The 15119-nt window shown below is 45.2% G+C and overlaps 1 protein-coding gene across 4 annotated transcripts; it reads left to right on the top strand.

Annotated features, from left to right (window-relative positions):
* Positions 1-26: 26 nt before the first annotated feature.
* Positions 27-13207, top strand: AURKA (aurora kinase A). Of its 4 annotated transcripts, none has more exons than XM_039497878.1 (9): positions 27-184; positions 1387-1445; positions 3001-3289; positions 4585-4639; positions 5623-5814; positions 7200-7338; positions 8147-8295; positions 10228-10402; positions 12145-13207. In XM_039497878.1, exons 2-9 carry the CDS (start codon positions 1392-1394, stop codon positions 12334-12336), a joined length of 1245 nt encoding a protein of 414 aa, XP_039353812.1. In that variant the 5' UTR covers positions 27-184; positions 1387-1391; the 3' UTR covers positions 12337-13207. The 4 variants fall into 4 exon arrangements, with proteins under 4 accessions (XP_039353812.1, XP_039353811.1, XP_039353813.1 ...); XM_039497877.1 differs by lacking the exon at positions 27-184 and adding an exon at positions 333-380; XM_039497879.1 differs by lacking the exon at positions 27-184 and adding an exon at positions 346-445.
* The last annotated feature ends 1912 nt before the right edge of the window (positions 13208-15119 follow it).

Genomic DNA, 15119 nt, shown 5'->3' with positions numbered 1-15119 from the left:
GGCCTCGATAGGCCAATCCTGGGCCTCCGCGGGCGGGCGCCTGAAAAGAAATCAAATCATCATCAGCAGATCGTTTAATTATCTGTTGTACGGTGCCGCTTGCCAGTACTACGGTGTCGGGGGGCGGGAGAGGGAGACGTGCGTCAGTTACAGGCTGTGAAAGGCCGGAGCCCCCCCTCAGCAGGTGAGTGACTGGCGGTCTAACGCAGTGTGGGCTGCGGCAGCACCGCCGGTTGCTGGAAGGGGGGGTCGCGCGGGGGGTGGGGGCGTGCAGCGGTCGCAGCCTCTGTGTCCCGGCAACCCGGGGGGGCGGGGGTGAGGCTAGGGTGGCGGAGGCGGGGCTCGGGATGGGCCAATGGAGAGCGGCGGCGGTTTAAAGGGTATCCTAGGAGGGCGGTTTGAAATTCAAACAGCTCGGGCGGTCGGGGCCAGCGAGGTGGTGACGGTGAGGGGAACACGGGGCTGGGGGTGGGGGGGGGATCTGGGAAGGGGGTCGCCTAGGGGCTGAGGAGAGAGAAGGGGCGTGACGCGTAGAGTAGGGAATGAGGATTCTAGTGGGAACGGGGCCGCAACGGGGACTTGGGGCGGCGTTGGGGGGGTTGCAGCAGGAGGGGGGCTTCACGGCTGTGGACCGCGTGGGGGGGTGCAGCAGGTGGGGGCTTCACGGGTGGGGACCGCGTGGGGGGGTGCAGCAGGTGGGGGCTTAACGGGTGGGGACCGTGTGGGGGGGTGCAGCAGGAGGGGGGGCTTCACGGGTGGGGACCGCGTGGGGGGTGTAACAGGAACGGGGGGGGACCGCGTGGGGGGGTTCGCAGCAGGCGGGGGCTTCACGGGGCGGGGGGTTGCAGCAGGCGGGGAAGTATTAAGCCTGTGCAGTTGCATTTGAGGCAGCTCGTGAGCGGCAGCTGCAGGGAGGTGAAGCGTTGTCATGGGGAGAGGGTTGCAGGGGCAGCTGGATTTGAGGGGTATAATGTGTATCGGTTACGGTGCCAGGGGATTGTACTGGAGGAAGGAGGGGAGGCAACTGTAAAGGATACCGGGTTCCTAGACTCGGACTTTTCTGCCAAAAGGAACCATTATGATCCTGATGGTAGTGGGAGGAGATGTGCAGAGACCGGATGTGGGAGAATACCAGAGGCATGGGAGTGGGAAGACTACATCTATGGTGGTGTCGGGTTTCATTGGGGAGGGGAATTGAAGGTATGAAAACTGCAGTAGGGCGTAGGTTGGGAGAGGGTGTGGATGAGGAAAGCAGAGCGCAAGGGATGGGGGTATGAGGAAGACCTGCACTGGGTGATGAGGAGAAGGGTGCGCTGTATATAAGATGTTTCTAGTTAATAATGTCCCTACATGAGATATCTCTGCAATTGAATGTTCTCTATTTAGGCAAAATGGAGAAAAATGGTAAAGAGAACCACAATGGGCTCCCTGGTCACAGTGTCAAGGTAAAGTGGTCTTGCACACTTACTAGACAAATGCATTTTACTTGGCTTGATCATATGAGGACTATTATCCTCTATATATTCACTCCACACACTATCAGTGATAATTAACGCTGACTCTTCATCAAATAGGTTCCCCTTTTTTTCTTGAAGTATTATACTCTGACACAGGGCATATTCTTCAAGCTACTCTGTCAGTAGATCACTGCTGTGGAGACTTAGCCACCTGGAATACAACTTGTAAAGCTTCTACAGACTGCTTCTCCATGCTGTTAATGTTAAAATGTTGTTTTCTTGTGGGGTGACAGCCAGAATTGTGATATGGGTCTTTAAATATCTAAGACTGTGAACACCATGCTGGGATGTATTGATAGGAATGTTTCAAGCAAGACACGAAGTAATTTTTCCACTTCACTCAGCATTGATAAAGCCTCAGCTGGAGTATTGTGTTCAGTTCTGGGCATCATACTTTGGGAAAGATGTTGACAAATTGGAGAAAGTCCAGTGGAGAGCAACAAAAATGGTTAAAGGTATAGAAAAATAGACCTATGAGGAAAGATGGAAAAAATTGGACCTGTTTAGTCTAGAGAAGAGAGGGAGATATAAGTCAGGTGTGTAAAAGGTAGTTAGAATGAAGAGGGTGATAAATTGTTCTTATCCTCTGAGGACAGGACAAGAAGAAGTGAGCTTAAATTGAAGCAAGGGAGATTTAGGTTAGCTATTAGGAAAAACTTCCTAATTGTAAGGGTAGTTAAACACTGGAACAAATTGCTTAGGGAGGTTGTGTAATCTCTGTCATTAGAGGTTTTAAGAACAGGTTTTAACAACATGAATATCTGTAAGGGTGGTCTAGATAATACCTAGAGCATGTCTACAGTATGAAATTAAGTTGACTTAAGTCATTGTACAGCCACTGCAGTAATTAAAGCAGGGTTTCATGTCCCTACTGTACTCATTCTGTCCGCAGTGCATGTCCTCACCAGCTTAACTGTGTGGGGCATTATGGCATGGTGATAGCCGGGCCTCACAGCGATGTAAGTAACGCTATGTCTACATGGACACTACGTCGACCTAACTTCATCAATCTAAGCGCTCCGCCTCTCATGGAGGTGGAGTTATTAAGTCGATGTAGTGGGCAACTGACATCAGTGGAGCATGGTAGTGTAGGTGCTTTTAGTGTAGTGTACCTTTTAGTGTAGGTGCTTACAGAGTTAGGTTGATGAGAGCTGCCTTATGTCGAAATAACTCTAGTATAGACTAGGCCTTAGTCCTGCCTCAGTGCAGGGGACTGGACTAGCTGACCTATCAACGTTCCTTTCAGTCTGACAGGATGATATCATAAAATCCTAGAAATTTCTGCCTGATTTACTTTTTTAAACTCTTAATGGGTATATTAATTGAGTATAATGGAACTAATTAGTCCATGCACAGGTAGGAAAAAACACTTGCCTGCTTGTATTAATAAATGGACAGGACCAAGGAATAAACTACAGGAAAAGCAGAATTTCTAGTATGTTGTACTTGCTTCTACTGTAATTAAATGGGTTGGGTTTTTTAGACTCTACCCACCATTGCGGATGGTCCAAAATGGCTCCCTGTGCATCAGCAGCATCCTCAGAATCGGGTACCTGGAGGTGGAGTTCAAGCACAGCGTATTTTGTGTCCTTCAAATTTGGCTCAGCGAGTTCCTGTACAGTCACAGACTCAAAAATCTGCGCTGTCAAACCAGAAACAGTCTCAAAACCAGCTGATGCAGCAGCCTCGTCCAACTTCTCTAGTTCATCCAATTTCTAGGCCTCAGGCTCCAAGTAAAAACAATGAGGAACCTCCACAGACCTCACTATCTGGTAAATATAACTGTGTAGATAAAACATTTATTTTTCAATAATCTGTGGTCAACTACAGCATATTAACTAAATCAGCATATATTCTTCCTGCATGCATAAGAGATTGTCTAGTTTCACCTTGAGCCATAATCCTTTTCTATTTTTGTCATAGCACCTGAGAGTCCTAATCATTGACCAGAACTCAGCTGAGTTAGGTGCTGTGCAAGAACAGAACAAAAAGACAGTCCCTGCCCAAAATACCTTACACGCTACAAGAGAATGCTTTACTAATGGGAAGACAAGTTAGAAGGGTAGTTCAGACTTGTACAGAAAGTTTTCCTGGATTAAAAAATCCTTTGTAGCTGTGATACACTAACTAATGTGATGCTGCTTACTCTTTCATAGGCCAGATTAGTATCTTATTCATATGAGACTAATATAGTGGTCACTGACGCTCAGATACCATGGTAATGGTTGCAGTAGGAGAAACAAAGGGCTTGGCTACACTTGCGAGTTACAGTGCAATAAAGGAGCCCCAGGCGCACTAGCTCACTACCCATCCACACTGGCAAGGCACATAGAGTGCTCAGACTTCACAGCTACAGCGCTCCTGGTACTCCGCCTTGGTGAGTAGAATAACGTTTGATGCACCCCAGCGTCAGTGTGAGCAAGGTGTTGCATTACTGTGCTCTGATCAGCCTCTGGAAAGGTCCCATAATCCCCTTAAGTCAAGTGTCCACTCTTGTCATTGTTTTGGATATGCCCTTTGAAAGCTCCGTTTGACAGCTGGCATGTTTATCTGCTCTGAGACAAAGTAACCATTATTGTGGAATCCTGGGGAGGGGGAGGTCTGCTGTCTGAACTTACAAGACAGCATGCTGACGTGCTCTCAGCCCCCCAAAAAACGACTCTCTCTTTCCCCTCACATACACACAGCACACTCCTTGTGACACCTCCCCCATTTGAAAAGCACATTGCAGCCACTTGCAAGCTGGGATAGTTACCACAATGCACTGCTCTCTGTGGCCATTGCAAGAGCTGCTAATGTGGCCACACCAGTGCGCTGTCAGCTGTCAGTGTGGACAGACTACAGCACTTTCCCTACTGTGCGCTATGAAGGCTGGTTTAACTCAAAGTGCTCTACATCTGCAAGTGTAGCCATGCCCTAAATAGGTTCAGGCTGTCCCTGGAGACTGAGCCTGGCTTGTATGCAAAACTTGGGAACCAGATTGAGAAAAATCATTTTGGAAGCAGACAGTGGTGGCAGTTGTGTTTATGAACTATAGTTATGAAGGTTCAATTCTCTTTATGTGTAGCAAAAAACCTTGAAGCAGAAGGGACATCCGTCCAGAAAAATGAAGAAACAAAAAAGTAAGTCCATGGGTATGTTGCCATTGATGATTGTGGGGCCAGGGTTTCACTCTTTGTATTTAGGACTAAATAATGTAGCAATTTGGATGCAAAATATTTTGTGACTTAACCACAACTATTGTTTTGTAGTCCGTTCATTATCAGGAATGCTGTCTCTGCATTTGTAAATACCACAAAATATTTTGGAGCTATGAATATGAGATACTTTCATGAAGTTCTAGGACATCTTTAATCTGTTTCATGACCTGATAAACTATGAAAGCCTTTGCTCTTGAAGGTTATTTAAAAAAGGAAAATCTGCATACTCTTTAGTCAAAAAAGAACTATATGCTTTTTATTTAAGAAGCTATTCTGAGTGAAGATTTTTTTTTTCTCCTTATATGGAACACCACAACTTTAATGAGATTTTTTCCATGAAGCTGGGCAAGATTTATATTTTGAAACTAAATGCAAAATGCCTCTTTCCAGGCTCAAATCTTCTTCACATATACGTGAACATAGGAAGAAAATGTATTAATAGCACGTGCAAGACAGAGTTGTTATGGCTCAGCTTGCAAGAGTATGCATACTAAATTAGGTGCATACACACTGGTATATCCCAACCACTAATATGTGCACACCTTGATTTGTGTGCACAAATTGGGCATTTGTGTCCATGCATGCTTTTTTCTTGGCACAGTTAATCTGGCCATGTGCACTATTCCCTGCACAACTGAAGATTTGGATACAGAAGTCTGAAAAGAGAACTGACCCTTACATATCGCGTTCCTTTTCCGAAAGATAGGGTCAGTCACCCAAGAAATGCAGACCTAGAAGGGGGGAATACTTGGGGGCCAGATTTTGATCTTGGTTAAATTGGTATAAATGTGGAGTCATTCATTTGACTTCAATGGAGTTATTCTGGGACATTACCCCAACGTATCAAGAAATTCTAGTCCCTGGTGTGACTTCTAGCAACTTAAAACTATTTAACTTTTTCATAGAAGGCAGTGGTGTCTTGATGACTTCGAAATTGGCCGTCCTCTGGGGAAAGGAAAGTTTGGAAATGTGTATCTGGCTCGTGAAAAACAAAGTAAATTTATCCTAGCGCTGAAGGTGTTGTTTAAAACACAGCTGGAGAAAGCGGGAGTAGAACATCAGCTGCGGAGAGAAGTAGAAATACAGTCTCATCTTAGGTAAAATTTATCTAAAACTAGTTTTTTAGATATTCTTCCAGAGAACAGGAGAGACAGCTGGATTCCATTGTATCTCCTGACCCTGAATTAAAGGAGGCAGGTACGAATATCTTGTGAAGTTACTCTTTCGGGATGGCCTGGGCAAACCAGTCTCCTATGTCACTTATATGAAAGTAGGGTAGGCGCTCTAGTTTTTCTACAGTGCCAAGCATTTTCTTGATATCTGACCAAGACATCTTACAGACTATCACATGTGCAGAACTTGCAATATGAATCTACAGGTCAGGTTTTTTATGCTTTGCCACACCAACCTCTCAAAGCAGCAAGTCAATTGCATGTCTCTGTATTTTATCCTGACCCTTATGCAACGCATTAGGAAACAATTAAAGGAATTGGCCTTATAAACACACCCTGTTGTCAAATATTATATATGGGGACTTCTCCCACTTAGTGCTTAGTTTTAGATGGCACAAGTCTGTACCGCTCCTTTAAACTTTCTAGTCTTCTACGTTCGGGGGTAGTGGATATTTAACATCCGTGAGGCTATGGCAACACCACAGAGATTACAGTGGCATAGCTGCACCGATGCAGCTGCGCCACTATAGTGTTGCTAGTGCAGACACTCTAAGCTGATGTGAGAGAGCTCTCCCATCAACTTAATTATTCCAGCCTCCACAAGAAGCGGTAGCTATGTCGGCGGGAGAAGCTCTCCCGTCGACATAGCACTGTCCACATTGGTGCTTAAGTCGATATAACTTGTTGCTAAGAGGGGTGACTTATTCACGCTCCTGAGTGACCTAAGTTATACCAACATATACGTTGATCTTGGTAGCCTGGTTGGGAAAGCTGTCTAGAGAAGTGAGGTACACAGACAAGGTGTCTCTGAAAAGCTGTATAAAGATGGGAGGAGAGGGAGCTTAAACAGCCTTTGCTCAATTGGGGAAAAAGGAAAGAAAGTTAAAAATATGCACTCTAAGCTCTAGCAACTCCAGAATTGTAATTACTAGCCTAAAAGCACTAAGATATACAGCAGGCTTGCCAAACAGAAGCACTCTGAGGTGAAATCTACAGAACTACACTGAAGAAATGTCTTGAATGCCATGGCTAGCAGACTAAAAAAAAAAGTGTTTACAAAGTAAAATCAGTCAAAAGGGCCTTTCTATACTAAAGCTGATTTGTGCTTTGTCACTAGTGTAAACTGTAGGGAGTGATAACTCAGTCTAGCTCCTCCAATGCATGAAACTTAAACTAGGGGCTAGTAACTACATAACATCTATATAGATAACACCCCCCGCTCCCTCCACCCCCGGCCCAAAAAAAACCCTGTATTTTGTTTCTGTATAGAGATGTCTTCTGGTATAAAAAATATACACATTTTCTTGCAGGCATCCCAATATTCTCAGGCTATATGGCTACTTCCATGATGCCACAAGAGTCTACCTAATTCTAGAATATGCACCTCGTGGAGAAGTCTACAAAGAGTTGCAGAAGCTAACCAAGTTTGATGAGCAGAGAACTGCTACTGTAAGTGTCTCTAGTGTTTATCATCCACCAACTTTTTGCAAATGCAGCTATCTGAAGCATAAAGTTTAGACCTTTAGACCAAACTCTGACATTAGGTACATGAGTGCATCTCCACTGAAGTCAGTGCATTTGGTAACTAAGAGAAGAACTGATTTTTTTTTTTTTTTAATCTTTAGTTTTGAAACTAGATAGTTAGGAATAGTCTGGAAAGTTAGTAAGTGCATCATGACAGTTCAATGTTGGCTGTCACTTTAGGGTCCTAGACATCTCAAGTACGTGCAGAGGAGGGGAGGGTGCTGTACAGAAGGGGTTCTCAGCATTTTTCTTTCTGAGGCCCCTCCAACCTGCTATAAAAACTCCAGGACCCACCTGTGCCACAACAACTGTTTCCCTGCATATAAAAGGCAGGGGCAGCAAGCAGGGAAATTGCTTGGGGCCCGTCGCCACAGGGGCGCCCTGTGAAGCTAAGTTGCTCAGGCTTCGGCTTCAGCCCCATGCGGTGGGGCTTCGGCTTTCTGTCCTGGGCCCCAGCAAGTCTAATGCCAGCCCTGCTTGGCGGATCTCCTGAAACTGCTTGGGGGGGCTGGACCCCTAGTTGAGAAGCACTGCTGTAGAGTACAGCACTAAATAGTCAAAGGGGCTTAAAAGGGTGAAATAACAGAAAGTGTTAAAATAGACCTTATTGGGATGAAACTGACGACACGTCCAATTTCACAATGGATGTCTAGACACCAAGTTCTCTAACAGTTAAGCTAAGGAGATTACTGTGTCTTTAATGTATACTATCTCATGGGATCACTCTTTACAGTATATGACAGAATTGGCAGATGCTCTATCATACTGTCATTCAAAGAGAGTGATTCATAGAGACATCAAGCCAGAAAACTTGCTGCTTGGTTCTAACGGAGAGCTGAAGATTGCTGACTTTGGATGGTGTGTGCATGCGCCATCATCTAGGTAAGAACTCAGATGCAACGTACCCTATCATCTCTTGATGCAGCACAAAGCTTCATGGCTCTAAATAAAATCTTAGTATGTATTAAAGAACATACACCACTGTCACAGCACTAATTGAAGAAGGGTGGTGCATAGAGACTGAGTCACACAACTGCAGCCAGGGCTTTGGAGCAGAGGTTTTTGCCCGGAGCCAGAGCGGAGCAATTCAAAAATTTGATTGCTCCAAATCCCTGCCTGCAACTTGCCTAGAAATATGCACACTATATCATGAGAACCCCAAAACTGGTTGGTTTGCCCAGTTTATTTACAGGTCACTGTCCTACCTTCATCTCAATCCCCTTCAATGTGTTGGTGCAGAGTGTAGCAAGAAAGCACTGTTTTAGTGTATTTGGAGCCTTGCATGCCTCTGGGGAGAACAGAAGGATTTCCGTTGTTAATTCTCAAGAGCAGGGGTTCTCAATCTTTTTCTTTGAGTCCCTCCAAGATCTGTACCACAATAACTGGTTTTCTGCATATAAAAGTCAGGGCTGGTGTTGGGGGGTAGCATGCAGGGCAATTGCCTGGGACCCCATGCCACAGGGGCCACCTGCGAAGCTACATTGCTCAGGCTTCAGCTTTGGGTGGCAAGACTCAGGGCCCCGGGCTTCAGTTCCATGCGGTGGGGCTTCGGCTTTCTGCCCTGACCTAAGTTCCCTCTAAGCTGTGCAGCTGCCTGTTAAGTGCTGCACAGGTGCTCAGGGCTGCGGCAGGGAGAGATGCCTCTCCCAAAGCCCCGGACCTGCCGTGGCAGCCCAGCCCAGCCACAGACCTGCTGCGGCTGGAAGACAGGCACCCTAGCTCAGCCCCAAACCTGCCGGGGGACAAGTGCCTTGACCCAGCCCGTCCTGGACCTGCCGTGGCTGGGAGAGAGGTGCCTCTTCCCACCATAGCCCCGGGGAGCCCCACTGCACCCCAAACCCTTCATCCTCACCCCAGAGCCCACACTCCCAGCTGGAGCCTTTCCCCCCCTGCATCCCAACCCTCTGCCCCAGCCCTGAGCCCCTTGTCCTTGGGCCCACACCCCAGCTCAGCCCCCTCCCACACTCTGAACCCCTCTGCCCCAGCCCGACACATGAATTTTATGCGTGCCAATATGGAGGTGATGTGCACATAACAAAATTCATTCTGCATATGGGTGGGAAAAATTAGAGGGAACACTGGCCCTGAACCCCAGCAAGTCTTAACACTGGCCCTACTTGGTGCCCACCCCAATCTGCTCGCAGCTCCCCAGGGGGCCCCTGGTTGAGAACCACTGCTCAAGAGTACAGACCTGCTCCCTCTGTCATTGTCCAATGTGTGGAAGTTGAAGTGAGCTCTTTGGAGTAAAGGGAGCATCAACTACTATGTGTACTTACACAAGGAAGTGCATAACACCAAGTTATCAGTACAGATGTTGCCCTCAAGATGGAGTCTACAAGCTAATCTTCTACTTTTATGAACTTGATAGTTAAGTATAAGAGAAACTAGAATTTGTGGGTGGAAGCTGGTACTATCAAAGTAACTTTGAGTGACTCTTAGGGTATGGCTACACTTGCAGCTGTACAGCGCTGCCGCGGGAGTGCTCCCGCAGCAGCGCTTTGAAGTGCGAGTGTGGTTGCGGTGCCAGCACTGGGAGAGCTGCAGGTACTCCACCTCCCCGTGGGGATTAGCTTACAGCTTATGGCAAACGCCAGCCTCATTGGCTCCTACTGCCAAGAAATACAGAGGCATTATTCTGTGCCCTTTGCAGCGCTGTAACTTGCTGCACTCAGGGTTGTTTTTTTTTTTCACACCCCTGAGCAAGAAAGTTGCAGCGCTGTAAAGCGCCAGTGTAGCCAAGGCCTTAGAAATGGAGAATACTGCTGCATAAAGACCAAACTACAGTTTCTGTATGAAGCCATTTGTATGTTTTAGGAGGACAACTCTTTGTGGTACACTTGACTACTTGCCTCCTGAAATGATTGAAGGGAGAACACATGACGAAAAGGTGGATCTCTGGAGCCTGGGGGTTCTGTGCTATGAATTTCTAGTAGGGAAACCTCCTTTTGAGGCAGAGACATACCAGGAAACTTACAGAAGTATTTCAAAGGCAAGTATTGGGTCACTTTCATTTCTTCCTTCTAAGTCACCTATTCAGTGATATTAAATAGATATGGGGTGATAAAACTTAAATTGTTTTTTTTCAACTACTTACAGGAAGGAAAATGGGGCCTCAATTTCCTATGGTTTCCCATGGCTAATCAAAGAGCAGCCTAGCAGCTCTGATCCATCAGGAATTACCCTGATTTTATCTAAATCAATCTTTGGAGAAGGCTGGATTCTTCTCTTAATATGGGCTGTAACCCAGTGTAAATTAACATACAAGCCACAGCAAAACTTGTACTGTCAGTGGGAGGTGTGCATAAAAATCAATGTAGTAAATAATAATCAGTTACCTGTAACTTTGTTCAATACACTGTTGCTACATTCATCATCCCTCTGAGGGAAAATAGTCACTTTTAGGACCACTACTTTCTGTCCTTTGTTTCTCTTCCTTCTCCTACACCAGGTCTTCCCCTCTTTTTCCCTTTCTCTTTTCCCTACAGTAATTCCCTTTTTTTTCCCTCCAGAGGCTTCTCTTATCCTTTTTTTTTTTTTTCCAATTCAGCTACTAGAAATGAGTGATTGAATAGTTGAATTCTGGCATTTAAGGTGCCATGGGTATTTAGATTTACCCTAGTTTCATGGGAGCGTTGGGTCGAATTTGTAACTTCGTCAGTGTTTCAGGCTGCATGAAGGCTTCTACTTGCTTCACATATGCAAGGTTGCTTTAGTAATTATGAGGACAACAAAATTTCTAGCTCAGTGTCTCACAGTGAATTGGTTCACATACCACCTTAAAAAATCATTGTGAAGTGAATGGATGGAACACAAAGCTTATGTTCCCCCAGTGCTACATGTACCACATTTTGGAGATTCCTGGTTTTACTCCTGGGTGAATTCTGTGCCAGTGCACAATACAGAATTTCTTTTCCCCCACAGAAATTGGCTGCAGTGCTGCTGGACCTGACAGAGCCCAGCTTGCGCATAGAAGACACTGTTGGGGGGGGGGGGGGAGGGAGCTAGAGGGTTCCCGGCAGCTGCAGTTCCCTATGCACCCTGAGGGAAGGAGACAGCGGTGTGCAGGAAACTCTACAGAAGCTTGGGACCCACCATCAGGCTGTTTCTCTTGCTGGATCCCTGGGCTCTGAGGGGTGGGAGGTCTCTGGGTTGGGGAGCGGGGGGGGGGCATGGCGGGGCGTTGGGGAGGAGGGGGTGTGGGTATCTGGGTTAGGGGGGCCCTGGCTGAGCTCAGAGAGGGAGGGGTGTGGGTATCTGGCCACTCGGCTGGACTGTGGGAGTGGGCAGAGAAACTGGGCTGTCATAGGGATTTCTTTAGCTCTCTACTCCTGGGGGAAAATTTTGTGTCTGTATTGTTAGACATACTTGCTGACAAGTATTTTGAAATAAATTACCAAAATAATTGAAACTGGTGTGATCATGTACTGTTATTTTGACTCAATTTTCAGAAATTTAAAATATTGTGCACAGAATTTTTTTGGTGCAGAATTCCCTCAGGAGTAACCTGGTTTGCTTCTGTATAGTTGAAATATGACATGAGGCTAGGGGGGAAAAAAATCAGTCAGATCTCATATGGGCTGACTGATAACACTCTTCTAAACTTTCCTTTGGCTCATCTACATCCCAGTATTCTGCTTTACTCCCTGTACAACTACAAACAATTTCTAGCACCTGGAAATGTTAGTTCTATATTATTTACCACTAGAATCCTAACTTAATGCTTGTTTTTAGGTGGAATTCAGATTTCCTCCTTTTGTAACAGAGGGAGCTAAGGACTTAATTGTAAAGCTCCTGAAGCATAATCCCTACCAGAGGCTGCCACTGAAAGACGTGCTTGCCCACCCATGGATTACCACAAACTCTACAAAACCACCAAGCAGCCGGAAGAGTGAGGCTGCTACCAATAACAGAACACCATCTTAGCAAGGTGTCCCTTTCATACTATAAACAATCTCAAATGAACCATAAACAAAAAGAACCTTGTAACCATGACTACTGTAATGCAGCCAGTAAAGGTTGCTTGCAAGGAGACTTTTTAATAAAAGACCTGCTAATTAAAACAGACTGGGGCACAATTCAGTTGCGTGAGCTATTTACCATTTTAAATTCTCTCCTACTGTAATGGAGAAAACTTTTTTATATATATAGAGAGAGAGAGCAGTTTGACAAGAAGTGCACTTAAAGAAGTTGATAGAATATTAGCCAACATACTTGAAGTCCAGTTTGCATATGGGTCATAGGTATGAGGCAAAGCTAAATGTTGTGTTCTTGCCAAGGGCCCTATGATGTGATCAGTCTTAATTTTTGGCTCGTGCTTCCTAATAGCAAGAGCCAGTTGTGGTTCTGGGTATCTGTCATGGTCAAATAGTGCAATAATAAATCCTTGAGTTACCTGCATTCTAATTTATTGGGCTGCTAAGGTTATCACAAATGTGCAGTGATCTGAAGCTGAGTGGAAAAATGAATGTGCCTCTTCATAAATGTGTCCTAATAATTGTGTGCATTTCTTGCTTCTGTGTACTCTTTGGCCTGTTGTTGTCTTGAGGGGTGAGGCACTTAACATTTGTTAAATAAAGACTTGTTACATTCTGACAGGATGGTAAGGCTTACTTTATTGCACATACTGCTGGACCTATTACACATCAACATTCTTAAACCAGAAAAATATAGCAAAATGTATCAAACTAAAATGTAGACACTTCCTATTCTATGAAACATAAGAGCCTGATCTCAGACATTAGTATGTTTTGTAGAGCCTTGTGACTTTACTGTACAGTTCCATGGAGGGTCATTAGCAATTGCTTCAAATCTTTATTGTTCAGCTAAATTATTGGTATAACTGCTGTAAGTCTAGTGTTGAGGTAAAGAGTGAAGGGTGGGAGTAGGCTAATAATTCTTCTAAAACAAAACTAGCTTTTCATAACTAATATGGAAACATTTATACTAATTAAAGTAACCCTTGCAGCACTGTAACTGTCTGCATAGTCTGCATCAATTTAAATGACAAACTTGTGTAGACAGGCCCATACACAGATTAAGGACCCACCTGTGTCTTAAAAACAAGTTACTAAAACCTCTGCCCTAACCAGCATAGTGAACAGCAATGAAGGGGGGTGTGTCTGCCTTAACTGGCAGGTTTTTAAAATGTGAATATAAGGAAGGTGGTTAGTGCTGAAATGTCAAACTCCACAAAGTTTGGTATCCTTAATCTACAGGTAATAAACTCATGTTAATTTTCCTTTGCATGTTGTCATGCTGCAAGGAAAATCCAAACCCTGAGGTGGAAAGAGGTGCTAGTAGCAGCTTGTTTATGGGTCTGTGGATATGTTTGTCTAAAGTGTCTGTATTGAATTAACTAAGGTAGTAGAAAAAGAAGCTCAAAGTGCTTCAGCCCGCTACTGTGGATACAGTAAACAAGACTTCCACATGTAAAGGTGAGCACTGAGGCACTTGAATGACTTCTGTGGTTAGAAGTGGCTAATGTTTTGACTTGGTCATCTCTCCTGTCAGTTTCCAGGGAAGTGTCTCAGACTGCATCCACAGAAGGGAATAAGTGTATTCTTACTTCATGTTTGCAAGACAGTCTAGTTTTAATGTGTCAGTATGTACAGAAGCACTAGTAGGGAGCCTGTGGAATTCATTATTTTTTCCAAGATGCCACTGAATTAGGGATCTTGTTTAAGTGCCCTGCTGGGGCATGCCTATATAGTTGCCTCTTGCTCTTTGGCCTTCCTCACAAGGTCAGTTAATGGGTTCCCAGAACATATTCACTGCACTGTTTCACAAAGCTGGGCAGCATTAGGAAGCCAGCATTTACATCCAGCTTGCAAATAAGGTATAGGTAGACAAGTAGCAGTGGGTGAGCTAAGCAACTTGGAGATAAGGGGAGAAGCTGAGCTCAGGAAACAGCAACTGAAGTGACTAGTTCTTTTCTTAGGGACACAGAACAGGGAAGAGGTTCTGAAGATCACTTAAGCAGTAATGCAGAAGTCCAGATAGTGGTCCCAGCCCATTAATCTAGGATTTTTTGATAATTTTCTAGCTATGATCTAATTGCTACTCCTGGGTGAATTCTGTGCACAATATTTTAAATTTCTGCAAATTTTGCCAAAATAACACTAGATGATCACAGTACTTTCAATTGGGTAATTTATTTCAAAATACCTGTCAGCAAGTAATACAGAGACAAAAAAATTCCCCCAGGAGCAGAGAGTTAAAGAAACCCCCTTTGACAACCCAGTTCCTGTTTCTCTGCCCCTTCCTTGAGCCCAGTTGGGTGGCCAGAAACCCACATCCCCTACCCCCAGAGCTCAGCCATGGCCCCCCCCCCCAACCTAGATGCCCACATCCCCTCCTCACCAAAGCCCAGGGATCCCAGAGGAGAAACAACCTGATGGTGGGTCCCAGGCTGGTGTGGAGTTTCCTGCACACTGATGTCTCATTCTCAGGAAACTGCAGCTGCTCAGAACTCTCTAACTCCCTCCCTCTTCCCTACCAGGCAGTGTCTTCTATGTGCAAGCTGGGCTCTGCAGCTACCACCACTGCAGCCGATTTCTATGGGGGAAAATTCTGCGCACACAACATTTCTCAAATTCTGCATTGCAGTGGTGCTGAATTCCCCCAGGAGTAAATTGCATGTGATGGGGCAAAATGGAAAAAGGATATAGGGGGGGAAAAAAATCATGTTGCCACAGGATTTGATCCTG

Source organism: Mauremys reevesii, linkage group 13, assembly GCF_016161935.1.
Source record: "Mauremys reevesii isolate NIE-2019 linkage group 13, ASM1616193v1, whole genome shotgun sequence".
NCBI classification, from domain to species: Eukaryota; Metazoa; Chordata; order Testudines; family Geoemydidae; genus Mauremys; species Mauremys reevesii.
Note: the sequence above shows the minus strand (reverse complement) of the source record. Positions and strands in the feature narration are given on the sequence as shown.

What these genes read in the sequence shown, in the direction of transcription:
- AURKA (XM_039497876.1), top strand. Translation starts at nt 1,104, where the DNA reads ATGTGCAGAGACCGGATGTGGGAGAATACCAGAGGCATGGGAGTGGGA. An exon ending in TCCCTGGTCACAGTGTCAAG is followed by an intron (nt 1,446 to 3,000) that starts GTAAAGTGGTCT and finishes TGGGTTTTTTAG; the next exon opens with ACTCTACCCACCATTGCGGA. An exon ending in TCCACAGACCTCACTATCTG is followed by an intron (nt 3,290 to 4,584) that starts GTAAATATAACT and finishes CTTTATGTGTAG; the next exon opens with CAAAAAACCTTGAAGCAGAA.